Raw genomic sequence first — 22,671 nt, forward strand, 5'->3', positions numbered from 1 at the left:
TTTGCAGAGGGCATCATGGTTCATCGCCACCTGTGCTTTGTGCAGTCAGGTTTTTGTTACATTCGGTACAATTTCCCTTCCCCAGTTATTGTTTAGGTGAGTGTGGGAAAGAAAAGAAAACAAGAGTTATGTGAATACTAATAAAATGAGAAAAAAACAGGTGGGGAAGGGGTTACTCCAGCTCCAAGGGGTGGGGAGGGAGAGTCACTTGCAATATGTTTTGGGATGTTTTATTGAAAGTTTTTTGTTGACCTGGGTTTGGTTTGACACCAACCCTCTCCTGCCAGGAGCTGGTGTCCTGGAAAACTTTATGCTCGAGCTTGTTCTGTGTGTGGGCAGATACAGGTGTAAGTTTTAACCCTTATGAATTTGCAGTGCTCAGGGATGTTGCCATTGCTGCTGGAAAGACTTAGCTGAATAAAAAGAAAAGCTATGCAGTAAATGGGCTTATCTGTAACAAGATTACCTTCCATGAGGAGATCATTTTATAAACTGACTGTTTCTGGCAGATCTCGTTCTTGGCTGTGTGAATGTATTTCTCATGGCTAGCAGTGGTGGCCTTTCCGGTGAGCTGTTGTGAGTAGAAAAGCTCCTTCCTACTGTGTACACTAAGGAGAAGAGAGAAATTTCCATTGTATTGCTGGGTGCAGAAGGACAGCAATAGGTCGCCTGTTTTCCCAGTGGATTGAACTTCCATTCGCCTCATCCTCGATTGCTGTAAGAAAGGATCCAGCTGTTATTTACACGAATACTTGTCTTTAATTCTTGCTTCCCAGTTTCATAAATCTGTTGGGTCAGATGCTGAGGTCACGTTTGGTTGTTTATTCCAACCCCACAAAGTCCTTACAAGGCCTGCTGTGAGATCCTTGGCTACAGGTCTTTTTAAAAGTATTGGTACCCCTTGATAAACACAGCGTGTTCTTGGGTACTAGCCAGGCTGCTTGAATCTGTACCACAGGTGAAAGGCTCTCTTGTTCCCTAGCCTCTTCATTGTAAAACAGTTCAGAATCTTTTCTTTAGTAACATTTATGTGGCTCTAATTATGCAAATAACACCTTGAGTTTGTGTCAAAGCTAGGATGTACCCTGAAGCGATGAGGTAATTTTGATAGTAGCAAACATTCACTGCCCTCTACAACCTGCTCAAATGAAAGATCTAATAATCATGTTTGGAGTCACCCAAAGGGTAACTGGGCTCTGCCCTGGCTGGGTTTAGTTTCTAGCTCAGTCTTTTCTGTCAGGAGTGTGGCGCGTGGTGCTGTTCTGTCCCACAGCCCTGCCGAGCGGTGCCAGTGCCGCAGACACAGCCTACTTTGTGCTTCTGGTGCCTCGACTGGTTTTCCAGACCTTTACTTGCCAGTTGTTTCAAGCAGAGAGCTGACTTCCTATCGTGGACAAATGCTGGCTGGGAGCGAGCTGATTACATGTCCCTCAGCCCAGGTTTGCTGCTCATTACAGAAGAAGGCTAGGTGTGCGGGTTAGCTCCTAGGGGTTCAGCCACAGCTTTAAAGTACTTTTTCTCTCCTGTGCTTATTTATTCTCTCCTGTCCCTGCCCTTCTGCTGCAGATGGGTAATGGGGAGAAAGGCTTGCTTGGAATAAGCTTGCACTCCACAAATTCTGACAGATTCTTCCCTAAAAACCGGGAAATCTCATTCATAGTCCTTTTGCTGCACTGAGAGCCTTCTGCGGACAGTGATGCTGTACAAGCTGCTGATTTAGCGAAGCAAAGAGGATGCCCTTTCTCTTATTATTGTGCAAGGAGGTTACCAGCTCCCAACGAGTCGCTCAGGTTTCAGCCTCAGTTGTCCCGGTTTCTTGGAAGTTAGTAGGCATCCCGCAAATAGTTCATAAAATTACAGATACCATGATCACTTTGCCAGAAACGTTGTACTTCTTTTTGCATCTCGTTCTATCCCTCTTCTCCTTTTATGCTGTGAAACTCGGAAGCGGGGTTACAGTCCAGCATGTCCCCTGCTCAGAGCGTCCTGTTGTCTGTTGGGATTCCCCTTGCGCGGGGCCCCGCCGGAGCCGGAATGGTTATGTAAGGATTTGTATTTTATTCCCTGTCTTGGTCCCTGCCACCAGTTGAACTGGATCAGGGGCTGGGTGAATGGGAGCTGATCCGAACGGTGCCGCTCCAGAGAGGAGAGAGCCCTCCCCCGTACACACCCACTCAGCCTTCCTGCTCCGCTTCTCTCTTCTCAAACTCTTTTTTCCCAGGCATAACTGAGTTGGCACTGGCTTGTTGGGAGCATGTACTGAAGCTAAAGCAGCGCGGCTCGAGGCATCTCTCCGCAGCGGAGCAGCAGCTCCTCATGCAGGGCTGTGGTGTTGGACTCCCCAGGCAGGGGAGGAGATAGTGGCAATTTTTATTTAGGCTGAACACGAGGCGTATTTAACGGGTTATGTAACAGTGACCCCGCTCTGGCTCAGCTGGGTGCAGGATATATGTGCGCTGATTCCCCGCACGCTGCCTGTGTGGATTCAAGCACTCGGAGCTTTTTACCAAAGTTATTTTCAGTGCAGGTTTCCCTGCTTGTACCCTGGACTCTTTTATTGGGAGGCACTTCCCGCTTGCGAACCGAGCAGCCAGTGAGAGTGGATTTAGTGCTCACTGGGCTGCAGGCGGAGATAAGGAGTTGTCGGGAGGGACTGGAAACTTTTGTCCTGAAGACCCTGAGACAAGAATAGCAGAAGGGCTGAGAGCGTGCGGCCACATTGAACAAGTGCTGGGGCACAGTTGCGGGCAGAGGGCTTCCTGCACTGCTCTGAGCAGCATGCTACTCTTGGATGAGTCTCAGCAGTTTCCAGGTAGGACATAGGTTGGGTTTTTTTGTAGTTTTTTTTTTTCATTTGGGGCTTTTCTCCCCTGTTTTCTGTTCCCTTTTGCTCTCCTGTTACAGACAACTCATTCTGCCACCCCTGTGCAGGAGCCCCCTGCTCAGTGTCTAGCAAAGTGTGTCAGGAACTGGGACTCTTCTGTCATGCTCAGGTTTTAATTTGCTCCCTACCTGGCAAGGGTGGAAATAGTTGAGTTTTCAGGGGCTTGCAGGGCCTGTTGGTTTGATGGAGGGGCTGGGAGAAAGGAGCTCTTTCTTTGCGCTTTTAATCCTGAAGACTTTGGCAATGTGATGTTCTGGGTCTGGCTGTTGTTGTTTCTGCTGCTGTCATATTGTACTGTTGCAAAAGTAATTTTTAGCAAGAGAGGAGGCAGTTGTTTATTAATATCAGTACAATTTTATATCCAGTGTCCTCTCCCCCACTCCCTTTGACTTTTTGTATAAGTTTTCTCCCAGCATTCTCTTCGCTAATAGTTTTGAGAGCTGCTTTTGTCAGTGAGTTGGTGTCTTGCGGGCTGGGCAGCAGCCTGGGCACCGGGCAGAGTCAAAAAATCCTAGAACCGCTGGGTTGGAAAAGACCTTTGAGATCATGGAGTCCAACTGTCCCTGTCCACTACTGAACCATCCCTGAGCTCCTCATTTGCCCATCTTTTAAACCCCTCCAGGGATGGGGACTCCACCACCTCCCCGGGCAGCCTCCACCAGTGACTGAGTGCTAGTGCTTGTTTCACATCCCCTAATTACTGCCCTTTAATTAGACAAAGAGGTACTTGGCTCTTGGTATATGTCACCCCCCCCAATCAAATGGAAGATGCTGGTGAAATCCCAACACGAATTTACAGGTTTAGGGGTGGCTGATGCCAGGTTTTCTTGCTGATGGGGGGACATTGTGTGTCAGAGAGAAAACTTAGTTCAGATTTGAAGAACTTTCTGAATTTGTAATTTAACTTCGAAGTCAGGTACTCAGAAACACCAAGCTTCTTCCATCTTGTTCCTGTGCCAGATACCTCCAAACTTGATGCTATAAACTTAATGGGCTGGTGAGAAATGGTCCCCAAGTGTTCCAGCCTAATGTTCCTAGTTTATTATTGGAACCTGGTTCGGTGTGCTCCTTGTGAGGAGCTTTTATAGAAAGAAGCCATGCTGTGTTTGTTATCCCTTAGTGAGAGGAGTGGATTCTAGCCAAAACTACATCTTTTCTTACTTGCTTAGTTCCCTGGTGTGGTGGCAGGACAAAGAAGCTGATTCTGGGAGAGCGTGAACTGAGAAGAGCAAGGAATTACGGTGCAAACTGAGTATGGAGAAATGAGGAATCTGGGTGATACAAGCGGCTTATGTAACTCAATCTAGATAAAAGGCACAAAAACAGAATCCAGGGGAGGGGAAGGGGCTTTTGAGAATGAGACTGTATGTCATAAGTGAAGGGAGTATGCAAGGTGTGAGGCTGTCCAAAAGTTTTGGATGGAAAGATGTTTTGAGGTCATCTGTACAAACATAAGAGAGCAAGAGTGCAAATGAACTCATCCTTGTGCAGCACTGTAGCCATCAAGGTATGAGGTCTGGGGCAAGGTTTGTCACCGTCTGCTCTACCAGGAGGAAGAATTTGGAAGTGGTCTAACATGGTTGTGCTCCAGTTGGTGGATCCAGGACCTCCATCCTTCTTCATCACCATGCTGTCCCCAGAGAAGATGGTAAAAATTGCATGCGGTCACTGAGTGAGCCAGGGTCAGCACTGAGACATCATGTTCTTCCCTGCCTTTGTGCTTCAGCCACCAATCAATATTTCTCTTCCTCTCTGTTTTACTTGGCTTTTTCTCACTCCAGTTGCCTGAACATCCTATTTGGGGTCTTCTGAGTAGCAAGCATGTGTATATGCAGTGCTGAGCTGTCTGGTTAGTATTTTATAACTGTTCCCAGGAAGTTAGAAAACACTTGTATGGAGCACCCACCACTTAGTAAATCAAGGTTTGTTGCAGCACACCTACCTATTCCCCATTTGAAAAGAGGCTATTTTCCTGCAAGAAATATGCATCTTAATTAAAGAGGGGCCTGTCCCCTCCCCATACACGCACGATGCTGTAATTTTAGCCACCCTGATGAAGGATCCGGTGCTTGTCTGTTCCCTGGGCTGTAGGGAGCTTGGCTTTTGAGGTACTGGAATTTTGGATGGGGGTGTCCTTGTGACATTGTGGCTTCAACTTGTGTGAGTGATTGCCAGGGATGCCTTTGCAGCCCTTTGTCGAAAACAACATGAAGATTCTGAACAGGAAAACTAGAAACAGACTGAGTGATGGTGTTTGATCCTGGTCTTATTAGCTTTCTCCAGTGCTCTCGGTCACTTTTCTGGCTGTGCTCGGTGGGAGAAGTGCCAGCGGAATGCGGTGGCACGCGGGCTCCAACTCAGCAATGTGCATTTTTCTCCCAAGTGATGCCTCCCTCATTAGACAAAGTCCTTAATGTTTCCTCTGACATGACTTTAGAGGCTGGAGCAGGGAAAGGGAACACAGCTGAAGTTCTGCACTTTGTTACCGTCCTAAAACAATCCACAGCTCTGGTTTGCTTTTCCAAGTAGGAAATTGGATTTAAGGAAAGGGAAGAGAGCCTGTCAGTCGGAGCATACGCCAGGGAGCAGCTTGGGAACTGCTCGGCACTGGTGCCTGCCTGATTTCTTTGCTGTAGTTTCCTCCTCTGCCAGGCGGGCAGGAGGGTGTTGCAGGTTACTGTGAGGATGCCTGTGAACTCGCTTGGGTGCTGTACCAGAGTGCAAATGCCAGGTGTTATAGTTGGGAAATCTCTTCTCTCTCGTACCGCTGCCATCATGAGCAACACCAGAGGAGCACTCGGATGCTGAAGGATGTTTCACACATTCCATGCCAGTCTTTTTGGTTCCAAGGGAGTACCAGCTGGCTTTTCCCCCTCCCTGCTAACAGGTCCTGAATGAAGCGATGGTGAGGGCTCGAGGCAGAGATTGAAGTTCGCCTTGCGTTCATTGCTTGTTTGCCAGTTTGGTGGCCTTGGAAGCGTGTGGCAGCAATAATCCCTTCTTTATTATTCCTCATTGCTCCGAGGGTATCCTGGTATAACGCTAATACCACGGCTCCAGCTACCTAGTGTAAACGAACGCTTATGCAATCATTGCATAATGCTGAGTGCTTGCTCCCCTGCTTGTCCTCTTTTCTTAGACCCTGAAATCTATCCCTGGAAGAGTCACGGTAGCAGCCAGCTGGGCTCCCTGTGCTGGGAACGTGTCAAGCCTTCGTATGCATCTATTTTCTGAAGCTGGAAGGGGAAATTTATTTTTGTTACCTAAATCAATATGTATCTACCTTAATAGAAAAGACCAGATTGGGTTTTTTTAAAGGTTTTGAACTGTTATGAAAATCAGTAGGGTCTGTCTGAAGGTTAAATCCGATTACTTGTGGGTTAGATCCCTATGGTAAGTTTTGGGACCTGGCTGGCACAACTCTATTCTGGGTTACTAGTTAACTGGGATAACCAGAAAGGGGAGGTTTCGGTTCCCTCCTGCCTGCAGCTTGTTGAGAACTCCCCAGCACTCAGCCTGGAACACTTCCTGACGCCGGTGCAGCAGTTTTATGTAACTCAGTTGCTCTCACACACCCCCGGCTAAAGGACAAACATAACCCATCGCTGCTTCACTCCCTGCCTTAGCGGGCGTGCTTCCTGGCGTTGCTTCCCTGTCTTGGCTGATGCCCACAGTGTCTGTGTGAGAGGGGGGGCTCATAACGAGGACACAGTTTGCATTTTAGGTTTGAGGACTTTAGGAAAAGTACTTTTTATTATCTCTCTAGGAGAGGGCTGCCAGGTAGCAGCAGTCTGCATTTCTCCACTGCTTGCCATCTCAAAGCACCATGGAAATTATTGATTTGAAATGTCACAACCCTCCTTCGAGTGCATCGGAGCTGGAAACGCACATGAGATTGCCTGGTGCTCTGGAGTAACCGTCAGCCCTTCCTCCGAGGTGCCTGCGGGAGGGAGGGCAGCCTGAGGTGCGCCCCGCCTGGGCTGCATTTGAGGGGCTCACGGCAGGTCCCAAAGCACAGCCGTCCTGGCACGGGGCTGGCCGGAGCGGCTGTCGGTGGTGCGGGATCCTGGTGGCTGCAAGCCGGTGCCATACAACATTATATAAATGCTCTTTGGTGTTTATGTAACCCAGTCTCGGCGTCTTCAGCATTGAGGCCCAGCCAGAACAAGAGCTCTTGGGTATTTGGGGACTGGTTCTGCTTGCATAATCCTGGGGTCAGAAGAAGATGCTTTGTCTGTCGCCAAAGTTGGCTGTTGGATGTTCCAGTTTGCCTCTTGGTGCTTCTTGCCTGCTTCCTTTCCTTTTGGGTTTTGGGTGGTATCTTCCTCGCTCCTGACCTTCACATCTGCTGCCTTTTACTCCCGAAGGATTTCTTCAGCCCAGGAAGGGGGTTCTATTCCACAGTCTTTACTTCACAGCAGCCTGATCTAGTGGTGGGTGTCCCTGCCAATGGCAGGGGATTGGAACTGGATGGGCTTTAAGGCCCCTTCCAGCCCAAACTGTTCCTTGCTTCTGTAGCCTCGTCAGTAACTGGTACGCTTAAAGGCCTCTGAAGCAAAAAGAAGGGCAGCGCTGCCTCTTAGTTTATCTTTTAAAGTTTTTCATTGACTGGGGCTTACTCCCTGCCCAAGGAGGAGTCTGGAGGTGGGTTTGACTTTTGTAGTCCTGGTCTGGCTCCCTCCCAGTGCCCTGGCCTGCAGACCCTCTTCTGGTGGTGTTTTCTTCAGAGCCTGTTTCACATCCTTCCCCTCCATCCTCTGGTCTTGGGCCGGGGTGAAGGCAGCACGCCATCTCTCACTGGCAATCGGCAGCTTTCCTATAGGTCTTGTGAACCTGCAGTGACTGATGGCTTTACAGATACCTAGAGAAAGGAAAAATGTCTCGCTCAGGCTTCAAGCAGCAGTATTTGTTAAACCAACGTGACAGTCTCTGTGCCTGGTTCCAGTGACAAGGATGAACGACAGACCTCAGCTGGTTAACTCCGAGATAAATCAGCCCTGGGCATGAAGATGTTGGAGCTACCATACGTGCTGTTTGCCAGGCGAGGGAAGCTTCCCCTGGGAGCAGGCGAGCTTCGGGGCTGGGCAGGCTCAGCCAGAAAGATGCCTTTGTGTCTCGCTGTTTGTGGCTGTGACTCAGCAGGACATCAACCAGCACCGCTGCGCGGCCAGAGCGATGGTGGAGATCGGTCATTCCTGGAGTCCAGTGGGAACAGCGTGCAGAGAGGGGCTGGTGGCACAGGTCCTGAGGCACCGCTGCCCTCCTGCCTGGTGAGGAGCAGACACCCACGAGGAGCCCCCAGACAAGCACTAGAGTACCCAACGTGTGCGAGTGGAGACAAAGGTTGATGCCGGCTCAGCAGTGGCTCTGGCGTTGTCAGCGAGTGGGCGGCTGCTCGCAGCTGGAGAGGGCCGAGAGGCACCCGTCGCTGGCGGGGAGCGCGGCCGAGCGGGTGCTGCGGTGCGGGGGGGTAGGTGTGCTGGTTTATATAATGCTTACATAATTAGGGCTTTGTTAAGCAGTTGTGTCTGGGAGGGGCGTCCTCCTGCCGCTGAAGACTGAGCCCGATTATTTTCTGAGGAGAACAAAGTCTTGTTACTGATTAGCTGCCCTGTTGGCTGCTGCAGGGGGTGGCCACAGCCCCGCATCCCCAGAGGGGGCTGCATCCCCTTCCATCCCCTCTGCAGGGTGGCTTTCCCACTGCTTTGGGAGGGTGGAACAGGGCATTGATGTGTGTCAAGCTGCAGGAGGAGCTTTATGGCTCTTCTGATTGTGTGCAGCAGACAGGACCCGAAGGAAGGGAGCCTGAGCTTCCCCCTCGCTTTCTTCTGCACTGTCCTTGAGGGGTTTCACAAGGAATTTTGTGCCTCCAAACTTGGGGTGCTCAAGTGTTTTCTTACTGCGGCCTCTCTGAGAGGGTGCTGTGTGTAGACACATTTCCTTTCTCCTTCCATGACAGCCATGCAACAGCTGCACCAGTTGCTTACAGAGAGTGTTCTGAAGAGATTTCATTTCTATGCCACAGCTGAATACAGGGTGAGCCAGAGCGCCCTGGCTGCCGGCAGCCTCCGAGGCAATCCTTGTGCTGCACTCAGAGCTGCTCTTTTTCACTTGCCAAGTGCAGTTGACCTCTGACATCACCTACGCCCCTCTCTGATGCCCAGCACATTGGGAAAACATCACATAACCCCGGCCTGGCGGTGCCTTTGCAGCCCGGCTTGCTCTGCAGAGTCGCTTCCCTAGCCCTTGGCGCCGTTGTAGTTCAGTGTGTCAGGGACTGCGAGTGCTGCAGCTGGAGCTGTGCAATTAGTCTGTCTTCTGCCATGCCTCCACGCTCCTCCCATTCTAGCTCTGACAGCTCAGTACCGGCTGTAGTAGTACGAGCTTGTACAAGCTAGTCTGACGAGCTATTGCCCACAGACTGCAGGGAAGTGCCCAGAACGCCTGCAATAATATTTCGCTGCTCCTTGCTCTTTGTGCAAGACAAAAGAGAGTTCCCAAAGCAAGAACTGACTCCTCGCTGCGCTGCCTGCAGCTGCCTTCCTCGCCAGGCATGCATGTCCCTGCCCTTAGGGTAGGAAATAATGCCCAGAGACTCAGCACAATAGTGCTATTCGGTATCCCGAGTGGCTGTAGTGAAGTGATTTTGGAATAAACAAGTGTCTGGTTTTCAGTGGTTTGCCTTCCCTGGAGTCACTGGAGTTATCCTGGCAGAGAAGCTGGCCTCGTGGGAGAAGGGAGAGCCTCTAGCCAGCTGCTTTGGCTAGCAAGTAATGAGGAGGCAGGGAAGTAATCATCTTGCATGATGTTTTGTCTGCTGGGGGGGCTCTTGCACCTTCTTGTGCAACAGCATTGGGTAGGGCACCTGCGGGTCTTATCCTTACTGCAGTTTCTGTTCTAGGAGTGCTGGGCTGTGACTAGAGCCAGGGATGTTTACTCGTATGTGCATAGGTAGTTGGTCTTACTGAGGTTTGCCTGGGAGCGTGGATGCAGCTCTAGCACTGTTTCTCACACACCTTGGTGTCAGGAGAAGACTGTGTTTACTTACAGAGATCTCACACCCCAAAAAATGTACCTGCTGCTTCCTGACACCTCGCAGCACGCTGAGCGCCCTTGCAGAGCAGGCTGTGCATGTCAAGAGCCATGCACTCCTGAATCTAAGATCCTAGAAAACATTCTCCAGGCTGTGTCCCATGTGGTTTTTGAGAAGTTAGAGAGTATTCTACAAGGAGGAGGTGATGAGGTAAGTTTTATAAGCTTGGGTGGAATAGGAAGTACCCCACCGTGGGACAAATCTTTGGCTCTGTGATGTGTTGTGAGTCAGAGCTGTGCGTGGTGCTTAGGGGCAGCGCTGGCAGTCACACCATGGGGAGCATCGGAAGTGGAGTTACACCGAGCAGTCACGACTCTTCCTTACAGAGACTTCTAAATTGTACTAGGCAAATGTCATCGAGAAGCCAAACACCTCCCCCTGCTTTTATGTAGAGCTGGGGGCGGTGGTTGCTGCTGCTTGGTGAGCAAAGAAAACTGGCAACCCCTGGTCTGCAGCACAAATCAGACCGTGCTGTAATCGCGTCGGCTGGGGTTTGATAGTGCAGGCACATTTTGAACCTCTAAAGAGCATGGGAAAGGGTAGTCATTCCCATTTTGGTGTTGAGGGAACCGTGCAGAACAGAGTGTCTGGATGCGTGCAGCTGTCTGTACATGAGGACCAATGGGGCCTGCTTGGGGACCTCTCAGCTGGAGAGCTGTAACCCCCTGACAAAACAGGGCTTGTCAAGCTCACTGTCTGCGCTGATGCTGTCACCACTACCCTCAGGAGACCCTCTTCATAGATCTGGTGCCTGTTCTGTTGCACAACATGTGGCAGAGCTGGTGCAAACCCAGCGGTTGGTGTTCTAGCCGATTCTCAATGCCCACAATCAGTTCACATCCTCGTTCATGACCACGGCTGACCTAGGCCTGTCATCTTCTGGGTGAATGTGGGCTGCTCTTTCACCCAGCTGTGCTTGGGCTCAGGGGCTGCTCTCTCTGTGCGAGGCTGTGCTGGATCATTACCTGCGGGCTGATGGCAGCCCTTTTCTCGTTGAGGTGGTGTGGATGACTGCCGAGCTCTTCCTCGAGTGCACTAACAGCTTAAGCATGACCAGGCAGTTGTCAGCATGCAAACACGGCTGGTGAATTTGTGTTGTGTAAAATGCTGCTTGTATAGCCATGTCGGAGTGGAGTGTTGAGCTCCTGTTACAAAACCATAATTGCATTGCTGTTGTAGAGGTAGGCTTGGCAGAACCGGGGCACGAATTGTTCCATCGATTACCTGGTGGGACTTGTTCAGCAAGGCTGTTCCCACACTCTCTTCAACCCAAAGACCAAACCTGCTCTCTTACAAAATAGATTTTTGTGTGTATTGTTATTGTTTCTTAGTGCATTTCTGTCCCAGTGTGGGTCCCAGTTACGCAGCTTGGAGCTCCCCACACTGGAGCACAGCTGGAGCCTTTCATATGTGGTAAGATTCTGGCTGTGTTCACAATGGGGAGTTTAATATAAAACAGCAACAAAACAATTCCTGCTGGTAACTGCCAGCTTGCGACGCAGGTGTGGTGGGAGCCCTTGTAGGGTTAGATGTAAGTGGCTTGTGGTTTTGTCATCGTGTTTGTTAAGCTTTGTGAAAAGTGGCGTTGAAGTGGGAAGGATGGGACCAGCGTGGGGAATGTGGCTGTCCCCTGAGTGCCCCTGTGCCTGAATCACGGTGATGCTTGGTGCCATCGCTGGTGATGAGGAGATCTCCCTATCTGGATGCATACGTGTCAGGAGTGTGGGCTGAGGCACAGATTGTGTTCTTCACCTCAGCACTTGAGCTGGCAGGACAAACACCAGCCTGAGCAGACGTGGCTGTGGTGGATGAGGGCCTGGACTCAGTACAGGGACTAATTTATCATGAGTTTTTAGGCTTCAGGCTCCTGCTGGATGAGAATTACCTGTCAAGAGAACAGGTAATCCAGCTGTGTGTGTTTCAGCAGAGCTCGCGTTACACTTGATTAAGAGGAAAGAAAGGCAAATTGCAGAGGTGGAATGAGGATCCATAGGGATTGCACAGCAAATGAAGACGTACGGAGGAGACACGTAACGGCCGAGCCTTTGGGCTGCCGAGCCTTTGGATTTTGTTAGCATCACCCTTGTCCTGAAGGCAGCCTCTCGCAGCACGGTGCGGGTGGCAGAGTCACTGCCAAAGGAGGTGACGTGGGTGATTGCTGGGGTGTGGGGTGAGAAGTGCTTCCTCTCGCAGACAGGCCTGACTTCGTGCACTCCGCTGCCTTGTCAAGGTCCCCTGGCCGGGGTGGGATGGCAGCAGTGTAACCATGGCAGTGTTTGTCTCTGGGATAGGCACTGGGTTAATGACTCATCCCGGAGAATGCGATCACGTGTGCAGCCTCCCTGCTTCCCTTTGCCCTATTTCATCTGATCTTTTGATTGAGTTATATAAGCCGGAGTCAAGAGGGGTGGGGGGGAAGGAACCGGTGCCGAAGAACTGCAGGTAATGTGACCAAAATGTGTCTGGAGCTCAAATAGCAGAGCCGTTGTCTGGGAAGCCTGGGAAACTGGGTTTATTCCCAGCACAGCTCTCTGTCTGCAAGTGAATGTGATGCGTGATGTCTGAACTGAAGTTTAAGGAGCGTGGTGGGAGGACAGGGCTCCGAGACCTAGGCTGTGGTAGAGCTACTGTGATTATAGCAGCAACCCCCCTTGCAATTAAGCTTTTGCTGTCCTGTGTTCATCAGAAGCTCTCTTTCATCACTGAAGTTGTGGATGCCTGTTTTTCTGGTGTGGGTCTTGCTGGGACTGATGTTCATGCTTGAGGTGTGCTGCTGGTTTTGGCCCGTGCTGGGGTGAGCCCTGGAGTCCTGGATGGATTCTGACGTAGGCTTCGAGCGAAAACTGGGGCGGGTCTGCTGGGGCGTTTGGAGAGGAAGCTTACAGAGGTGGTGCTTTTGAGCAAGGGGGGAATCTGGTTCTCCTTGTCTGGATTCTAAGAGGTGACAGTGGTGGTAAGGTTAATTTAATCATTGTGTTAATGTGGCAGTTGTAGAGGTACCTGTACATGGAATCATAGAATCGTTTGGATGGAAAAGACCTTTGAGATCATTGAGTCCAACCATGCTTGTCCACTACTAAACCAGATCCCCGAGAATGCAGCGTGCTGTACTGAAGCATCCTTCATTTAAGCTTCCAGCTTTTTGAGAAGGGACGCTCTTTGTCTCCAGATCCCAGAGTCACAATGTGATGCTTGTTGGTTCTGCATTACTTCATCTGCCACATTCTTCTGCCCTGATGTCTTCTTTCCTTCAAAGTTGTGTCTGAGTGTCGTTCCGGTTCAATCATTAGCTCAGATACACAGTATAAGCAAGAAAGCTGATTCTGAGATGAGGTTCAGGGTATCTCCTTGCTTGACACAGGGGGACAGGATGCTTCAAAGAAGCTATTACAAGGCTTGTCAGAAACAGTTTATTTCAAGGGAAGCTTTTGAACAGAAACATTTCTTCTCTGTGCTCCGCAAGCGTTACTTGGTCACTGGCAGCCTGTCGAAAAGCAAAATGTCACACGGAACAGGGTGTCATTTCACAGAGTGCTGTGAGACTGAACCCGACTGTTAGTGCAAGTCTGAAAATAGGAGAAGGAAGAGAAAAAGGAGTGTGTGTGGGTTATAATGTGGAAAGCATATTGCTACTGAACTTCTTGTTTTTAAAAAAGCTTGCCGGAAGATGGCATTTAAATCACGAGAGCGGAGCCTGGTGATAAAACCAGTGAGTTGCCTGCAAAGCCCTGACCCTGTCCCTGAGCCAGAAAAACTCTAGCAAGGTGTGCTCTGTTAATGGGGTAGGTGGTAGCACACGTGCCATGTAAGTGGAAATTTCTGTCCCGCCTGAATGTGCAACACAAAGAAAAAGCGATTTGAGTTCCTTGTTTTAACTGGAGCTCATTGGGCCCCTGTAAAACAGGCCCTTAGGGGCAGCAAGTGCTCTGCGTGGACTGAAATAGTTTTGCCCCGTTTTCTCATCCAGGATGCTTTTGGGCTGTGTTGAGTGGTATTGGTCTTGGCTTCCGCTAGGAACAGACCTGTCTCCATCAAACTTCTTGACACTCTTGGAGTGGCTCTGTCAGAAGGGACCTCACTTTTGACCCTCAGAGAAATGTGCTTGCAAACGAGCGAGATCAGGGGTTGTTGGTTCCCGTGCAGCTCAAATCCTGATGAGGCTTCTCTAAGAGCCGTCAGCCATCCCGGCCTGGTTATTCTCATCTCTTTACTTCCTTTTCTCTTCAGACCAACCCCAGGAAGCCGTGTTCAGCGGTGAGCATGTTGAACACGCGGAGGATGGAGAATGGCAGCGCTCTACTTCAACTACCTCATCTCAGAGTGAGCGGGCAGAGCGACTCTTGCAGAACCAGCACAAGAGCCTGGCCTCTGAGGACACCAAAAAGAAGAGGGCTCAGAAACCGTCTCACATGCGGAGGAACATAAGGTGAGCAGCAGCAGGACAGAAAGAGTTGGACTCCGGTATAGCCTTTTGGGTGAAAACAGAGTCTCTGGACTTTGCATCTGAGCCATGTTTTGCCACTGCTGGCAAACCAGATGGCTTTTCCTTTCCAAACCTTAGGATTTCACCAGTGGGAGTAGCATGATCTCAGACTGGAGTGATGCAAGTGGGTGCAGACTCGTTTGGTATTTCAGAAGAGCGAATAGTTGGCTATGGAATATATTGCAAAAAATTGTGTATTTGCTGCTGGTGTTTAAGATAAAACCAGCACCAGCATTAAGTAAATACCCAGTTTGAATTACCTGCTGATGAGGATCTGATTGCAGATGGCCTCCAGTACAGTCCTTCCATCTTCTGTCCTGGGTACTGGTGGGCAGGAGTGCTCCTGCTGTGACTGGTGACTGAAATGTTGGGAACTAATGCCATCTGGTTTTTATAAAGCAGTAATTGATTTTGTAAGTCACCACATGTGTGCTGGGACAGGTTGTGCACTGGCAGTTCACTCCAAGATGTGCTCCGAGGGGATCTAAAACGCTTGGAGGAGTCACAGTGGAGCAGGAACTCCTGTGGCAGCAAGTGACCCTTTCGTCCTTTATGTAATGTGTGATCTTTGGTTCATATTTAAGCTTGTGCAGGTTGATTTTCTTAAAGCTGAAGAAATGAGAGTTGAGTAGGCTTAGAAACTGAGATTTCATTCAGATAGAGGAGGTGTACCTGCAGTGTGAGGGTTGGGTGGATTTAAAGGGTAGTTTAAGGGAGCTGGATTTTACCTCTACTTGTACCGCACCTCCCTTCTGACAAAAGAGCCTTCATTTCCAGGCTGCACACTCAAAACTGAAGGTAGGGGGAAGCAACTTTTCGAAGTAATGGGAATTACCTCTAAACGAGTGCTTTCAGAGTATCCTTTGAACAATTGTTAAAGGCATTAGAGGTCCTAGGTCCTGAAATGTCAGAGGAGAATCAGATGATGACTTCGTGGGGGAACTGATGCCTCTTCTTCCCACATACTGTCATTGCATGACTGCATGCATTTTCTGTTTAGCAATAAATAAAATCCTTTCAGACAGAAGAACTAGTCTATGACACCCTAGCTTAAGTACGTACTTACCCACTCACACTTTTCACCCTTTCATTGTCTTGCTTCTGTCAGACTCTTTGTCTGGAGTGATAGCAGCGTTACCTGTAGTTGGGAAGCGCAGTCCTGAAATAGCTGTAGAATTTGTCGATGACGTTCCTATCCTGTGTAGCTGACAGACTACCTGGAGCCTGTCCACTGTCTTTTGAGCCAGCTGCAAAGCTGTTTCTGCAAGAAATTGTTTGAATGTAACCAAATCCTGTTTCTCTATTTGCTCCTGTGTTCAGAAAGCTGTTGCGTGAGGACCAACTGGAAGATGTGACAAAAGCAGCCCAGCAGGAAGAGTTAGAGAGAAGGAAACGTCTAGAGCAGCAGAGGAAGGATTATCCGGCCACTATCCCAACCGTACCCCTAGAGTTTCTTTCTGGTAAGCAGTGGGAGATAACTACCTGAAGCAAGATTTTTAAGGGTAGAAGCTGAATGAAGGAGAAGGTAGTGCCATGCTTGTCTATGGATGGACATTTCTTTTGAGAAAGTGTATGTTCACCCTTAAGTGTAAGTGTTCAAAAGGTTTTTACATAGGGGGTTCTCATGTAAAGTAATAAGAATAAGGAAATGAAAGCTATTGAAAACACTTGAATTGTTGCGAAGTAAGTTGCAGCATCAGAAGAGTGTGGTTGCTTGCTGGGTCTCTGCAGAAGTACTTATTTGGCTCTGCTGAGTGAGTGCCTTTCCCCACATGGCAACTCTTTAAACATACAAACAAAAGGGCTTGGCCAGCAAAAGTAGTTTATGACACGTGGGGTGTAATTATTAGTGTCCCTGCTAACAAAGGGCAGTTGTCATCACTTCTACAGTTGGTACTTTCTCTGCTGGTTGAAGAACAGCTTTTACTTCTGAGACCTATCCAGAAAAGTGTAATAGAAGAGCCTTTAGTGTGTTGTATGGCCCGTGTGCCCCAGCCCAGGCCTGCGACGAGGAGAGCGCCATCAGGAGCGGGTAGTGTGCTGAGAAAGGAGCAGACTGCGACCCAGGAAGCTGAGTCACAGCAGCTTTGTAGACAGCGAGAGTCTGTTATGGAAAATTCCAGGCCTAGGTTATTGGAGCAAAAATGGAAGGAAATACTGTCTGTTTTCTGAGCAGTTTTGTCTCCTTTCCCATCATTATGAATTACTTATTGTTTGTCATTGGTGTGCGTAGAGGACATCGTTTTCAGAACAGCAGAGGCCACCCAGCTGCCCCCTCAGGTCCTGGCTGAGGAAGTGATCTGCCTAGATAGTACCAGCAGTGGCAGCGAAGATGATGCTAAGGGGAAAAACAGCATTAAAGATGGTAAGTGACCCATCGCCTCCGCCTGGTCTTCTCACAATGTGCTGTTCATTTAGGCACAAGTCTCCTGTTTTTCATCTAGTCAGGTGGTCCAGTAGTGTGCAACCGCTAGAGGCAATAGCCTTATTTTCCTGGTATGATTTCTTTTCCATGCATGATAAACCTTGACATAAGGTTAATCTTTGCCCTTATTCTCTCCTGTTTTGGTTACTTTGCAGAAGTGATTGAGCTGAGTTCAGGAGAGGATGATGCCCTCCAAATTGTGGACAGCAGTGACTCTGGCAACGAAGGGGAGGAGGACGGCAGCGAAGAGAGCAGCGGCTCTCATGTAAATGATGCCTTAAATCAGTCAGATGCTCTGGGGCAAGTCATAGTCAACATCAATCACCCACCAAATGAGGAGGACATTTTCCTAGCTCCCCAGCTTGCATACGCAGTAAAACCTCATCAGGTAAGCTTTGTTAGCCTTGAAAATGCAGTGAATTCAAGCAAGCCTGCCTTGTAATCTCAGCACAGCTTCTTTGGGAGCTCTGTGACCAGGCTGGCTGTGGTGGCGGCTGTCGTGGACAGTTGAATGATAAGGACAAACTAAAGGCAGGCCAGGACTTTGTATAACTTTGGTTGTTGTTGTCATCAGGCATTGGTATATTTAGATGAACGTTTTTAAACTGAAACTTTGTGTATAAACAAAGTATAAACTGTATAACCAGTATAACTGCATAAACAGTCGACCGCAGTTCAGATACTCTGGCTACAAGTGAACTTTGATTTATTGTTGTATTCTCAGGAAGTTTGATCTTGTTATACTGACTTTCTGAGCCTTCCCTGGATTACAGTTACTGTAGTGATTTCCATGATTTGTATTTGTATTTTGTATTTCCATGGTTTACGTGATCCTAGTGTGCTTGCTGCTCTGTAAATGTGTAGCCATCTTGAGTTTTTTCCCCGTCATTCTACTACCTTTCTACTGCTCTGTCTAGATTGGTGGGATTCGATTCCTTTATGACAACTTGGTCGAGTCTTTGGAGCGATTTAAAACCAGCAGTGGATTTGGGTGTATTTTGGCACATAGCATGGGCCTGGGCAAGACCCTACAGGTGATCTCCTTCTTGGATGTACTGTTTCGGCACACGGAGGCAAAGACCGTTCTTGCCATTGTACCTGTAAGTAGCCACGCGAAGGGCTGGCTGAGAGGCTTCCTTGCACGCTTTCTTTGTATAGAGAAAATTGACTAGTGTGCCATCTCACATCAAGCTCTGTGATAACCTTACTCTTCTCCTGCCTCTTTCATTCCCTGTGTCCCTGAGTTTCCATGCTGTGATCTGCTCCTTTTATCTGAGCACACCTGAGTGTCATTCCCTATTCTCATTTTTGCTTTTAAAATCCTGAGTGACTCAATTAGGATTTTAATCCTTCTGTGGCTAATTTTTGCAGGTGAATACACTCCAAAACTGGCTAGCAGAATTCAACATGTGGCTCCCAGCACCTGAAAACCTTCCTGCTGATTATGACTCCAAAGAAGTCCAGCCCCGCACCTTCAAAGTCCATATCCTGAATGATGAACACAAGTAGGTGCCAGTAAAAGTCCTTTTGTGCTCTTGGACTGGGTCTTATGGAATTGTTATCAGAGTTGCTGTTGCAGACTGTTTAGTTTGGACTAATGCTGTGCCTTCAACTCCCATATCTTTCCCACTCTGCATTTGTTGTGGATGCCGTCTTGAGGGAAGTATTTTGGTACCTATGAGCTGTTTACTGCTTATTTCATTCAATGTTTATACCTTGTACTTCTCATGCTGCTGACACACCTTTCTGTTCTTCCATGTATGCTGAGATCAGGAACCCAGTTTTAGAGACTCAGAGAGGAGCAGAAGTGCTGTGGTTTGTCCTGGTGGTGCTCTGCTGTTGGAGCCCTGGTGTTCCTGAGGCGGGTGTCCCCTGTACCATGTACCTCTTGTATTTTAAACGTGGCTTGGGCTTTTTTTCTGAGACTTTTCACACACTTTGGGATTCCTCTACCCAACACTGTACCTTTCTGGGAATTGTGTTGTCCTTGAGGGATTCTGGCAAGTTATACAAAGCCTCCTGTACCAGATTGTCTCCTAAAGAAACTTCATTGTATTCTTTTGTCTGGTTTGCTGTAAGAACGTGCTTTAATTAATCAAAAAGGTCTTTTTTTCTCAGCAAACTCCAGTCCCCTGATTTGAACTGAAACTGTAGAGAAGGCTTACAGTTTATTTGGTTGATCTGTTTTGCAGGACAACGGCTGCGCGTGCAAAAGTGGTGAATGACTGGGTGACAGAGGGTGGTGTGCTGCTGATGGGATATGAGATGTACCGTCTGCTCTCACTGAAGAAGTCCTTTGCCACTGGCAGAAAGAAGAAAACAAAGAAACAAACTGGCCCTGTCATTATTGACTTGGATGAGGAAGACCGGCAGCAAGAGCTTCTGAAAGGTAGGAGGCCAGTCCTCAAAAGAGACAGCGTGATCGTGTTGTCCAGCTGGCTATCAACTCTGGCAGCAAAGGGAAACAGCCCGTAACTTGCTTTTAGCATCCCCAACGTGATCAGACTTTGCTGGGAGGGTTGTGTCTTTGGAGATAGAAGATTTTTGAGCTTTGGTTCAGTCTTCCGTTCCTTGCAAGAGCTGCAAGTGAGCATAAAAGTCAGTACCCTGAGCCTGGGGATTTGTCTGTGTGAGATAAGCCAGTCTGAGCTGATGGCAAGACACTCAACTTGATGCAGTGCAGGTCGTTGAGCAGAAATCAAGAGACAGTCATGTCTGGTCATTACCACATTGCTACATCAGAGTGTCTAGTCAAATTTTATTTCCTGAAGCAGCCTTGCTCTCCCACTCATGAATATGGCTTGTTTTGTCTTTTGGAACTACCCTTCTTTTTCTTTTCGTGGAGGTGGTGATCGTATAAAACCAGAACTTTGTCTTCTTTATTTCTAACTAAACCCTAATTTTCCTTATCTACAGGAATTGAGAAAGCTTTGTCTCGCCCTGGTCCAGATGTGGTTATTTGTGATGAGGGACATCGGATAAAGAACTGCCATGCCAGCACTTCCCAGGCCCTGAAGAATATCCGCTCCCGCCGGCGGGTGGTGCTGACTGGCTACCCGCTCCAGAACAACCTCATTGAGTACTGGTGCATGGTAGACTTTGTCCGACCTGACTTTCTAGGCTCACGGCAGGAATTCAGCAACATGTTTGAACGCCCTATCCTGAACGGGCAGTGTATTGACAGCACCCCTCAAGATGTCCGTCTCATGAGGTATCGCAGTCACGTCCTGCATAGCCTGCTGGAAGGCTTTGTGCAGCGGTGAGTCCACAAGGAGTTCGTGCACAGCTCCTTCATCCCCAATTAGCCTGCTTGTTTGCTGAATTCGTGTGGTACAGCTAATCATGCTGCCTTGTAGAATCATAGAATCATTCAGGTTGGAAAAGACCTGTAAGATCATCAAGTTCAACTCTTAACCTAACCCTGTCAAGTCCACCACTAAACCATGTCCCTGAGTGCCACATCTACCCATCTTTTAAGCACCTCCAGGGGTGGAGACTCCATCACTTCCCTGGGAAGCCTGTTCCACTGCTTGAAAACCCTTTCAGTGAAGAAGTTTTTCTAATACCCAGCCTAAACCTCTCCTGACAGAACTTGAGGCCATTTCCTCTCATCCTATCCCTTGTTACTCAGCACTGAGCCTTGCTGAATCTCCTACAATTGGCTTGGCCCATTGATCCAGCTTGTTAGGCTTCAGTTTTAAACAGGTACCTTGTTTGTCTTTATGGGAGGATCTTGAGCACACAGAGAAAACCACGGAGAAGATTTTTGTTAGCAGCTCCATATTTCTCTGAGTCTCTGGCTTGTTCAATCTGTCAACTGCAAAGTGGTCCTTATGGCTCTGTTTTGGCTTGGGAGTAAAAATAAAGTTGGTACCGTAGACTCTGATAAAGGAGAACAATGCCTCTAACTGCCCCAGAGTGACTTCAGGTTTATTTTGATGACTTAATAGTTAATTTGGACATGCACTTTTTGACATCCTGCATCCAAAGATATGAAAGTGTTTCATGAACCCTGAGTTATGAAATTTGGCAGTGTCTCCACCGCTCTGGAAGCAAATCAGCTTTGGTTTTCAGATGAAGGTTCTAAGATGCTGGACCAGGGATCTGAAAGGAGTGTCTTGGATAAAAAAGAGGCGTTAGGTCTTATTTCTGATTTTCAGCTGCCATGGAAAACAGGACTTTCATCACCTTCTTAACCTGTGCTAGGAGATTCTAACATGGGAGATCTCTGTCATTGTGCTCACAGCTGGTATTTGGCTGCAGGGCAAGTATCTCGGAAACGTTGTGCCTTAGAGAAGTGTGCAGCTAGATGTCTTTCTCCCTGCAGCCAAGTGGGCGAGAAATCAAAATCTTACCCTACAGGCAGACACAGAGAGATCAGATGGGGAAATTCCCTTCCCTTTACTTACCTCTTGCCATTTCCTCCACAGGCGAGGCCACAACGTGCTGAAGGTTCAGCTCCCCTCCAAGGAAGAACATGTCATTTTGGTACGGCTGTCAAAGATCCAGCGGGCCCTTTACACAGAGTTCATGAACCGGTTCCGAGATGCGGGCAACAGCGGCTGGCTGGGACTGAACCCCCTCAAAGCTTTCTGTGTCTGTTGTAAGGTAGGTTTTGACTGAAGCTGCAGAGAAATATTCTAATGTGTAAGGGACAGGCAGGAAAATAAATGAAAACAAGATAAAAGTGTGCTCGACCAGGCATATCCTCTTTCCTCAGAGTACCCTGCAATGGCCCAGCAGAAACAAACAGCTTCCTCTGTGTTTGTGCTCTGGGGTGCATTTGTTTTGTTCTGTTTCATTCTCAAGGAAAGAATTCAGCAGTTTTAAAGTCAAGAGAGCCTTGGTTAAGATGGTTTAGACCTTGCATCATGGCAGGGTTGTGTTTTCTGTTTCCATGTCAGACTGGCTTTCAGTGTGAGGGTGGTGAGGAGGTGATGGAAGTATTGGTTCTTCCTTTGAATAGCTATGGGGGCTTCCAGTCCACAATCATTGGCAGGCAGCAGGCCAGCGTGGGTCTAACTGCTCTACTCTTATTCAGATCTGGAACCATCCAGATGTGTTGTACGAAGCTCTGCAAAAGGAGAATCTGGCAAATGAGCAGGATTTGGATGTGGATGACCTGGGTGCAGCAAGTACTAATTCCCGCTGCCAGTCTCAGGGAATTAAAGTCAAAACAGAGAGTAATTCTTTGGCATCACCAGTTGGAGAGGCTACCAACAGCAAGTTCCTCCAGAGCGTTGGCTTCAACCCCTTTCAGGAGAGAGCAAATCAGGTCGTTACATATGAGTGGGTGAGTACCACACTGGAAAATTCTCCATTAGGAGAGTTATGATTCTAGATACTTACTCTGGAAGTCGGCACCTCTTTTTGTTAGGGCGGTCTTCTGAACTAGAGCAAGAAAAAGACTCTTCTTTTTAAGAGCTGGGGATTTCTTATCCATTCTGTCTGCCACAGAGCATCCTGATAAGCATGTCTGCATGCTGGATAGGGATTCTATGACTCCAGTAAGGCTGGAGTGCAGGCAGGACTCTCTTAGGCCATTGTTTTCATCTGGCCAAAACGGCTGTGGACTTTATTGTTCTTAAAAAGGTGTTAGGGTGAAGTTTAATGTCGATAAGATGGCGGTAAATCTAGTGGGCTGTAGAAGTCTCGAAATAGAGTCATGAGAGGGTAAGAGGGTGTTTGTTCATCTGTACGCCAAGAAGTTTGATCTTTGGAGCCTCTGGAGGCAGCAGTAGTTGGGAGTAACATTGTCAGCTGGAGCTGGCTGGATGTATACAACC

At 48.5% G+C, this 22,671-nt stretch overlaps 1 protein-coding gene across 3 annotated transcripts in view; it reads left to right on the plus strand.

Moving 5' to 3' along the window:
* The window catches only part of RAD54L2 (RAD54 like 2), a 56,883-nt gene that overhangs the window by 24,605 nt on the left and 9,607 nt on the right, over positions 1-22,671 (plus strand). For 2 of the 3 annotated variants that reach the window (XM_069865594.1, XM_069865592.1), the window contains exons 3-12: positions 14,205-14,403; positions 15,781-15,920; positions 16,694-16,825; positions 17,041-17,273; positions 17,803-17,985; positions 18,257-18,390; positions 19,078-19,274; positions 19,802-20,144; positions 21,316-21,493; positions 21,927-22,178. In XM_069865594.1, coding sequence (XP_069721695.1) covers positions 14,205-14,403; positions 15,781-15,920; positions 16,694-16,825; positions 17,041-17,273; positions 17,803-17,985; positions 18,257-18,390; positions 19,078-19,274; positions 19,802-20,144; positions 21,316-21,493; positions 21,927-22,178 — 1,991 coding nt within the window. Of the gene's footprint in view, positions 1-2,221; positions 2,813-14,204; positions 14,404-15,780; positions 15,921-16,693; positions 16,826-17,040; positions 17,274-17,802; positions 17,986-18,256; positions 18,391-19,077; positions 19,275-19,801; positions 20,145-21,315; positions 21,494-21,926; positions 22,179-22,671 lie in introns of those variants that run through there. The other variant, XM_069865593.1, reaches the window with a different exon arrangement.

The sequence above is a fragment of the Phaenicophaeus curvirostris genome, chromosome 11 (genome assembly GCF_032191515.1).
Source record: "Phaenicophaeus curvirostris isolate KB17595 chromosome 11, BPBGC_Pcur_1.0, whole genome shotgun sequence".
NCBI lineage: Eukaryota > Metazoa > Chordata > Aves > Cuculiformes > Cuculidae > Phaenicophaeus > Phaenicophaeus curvirostris.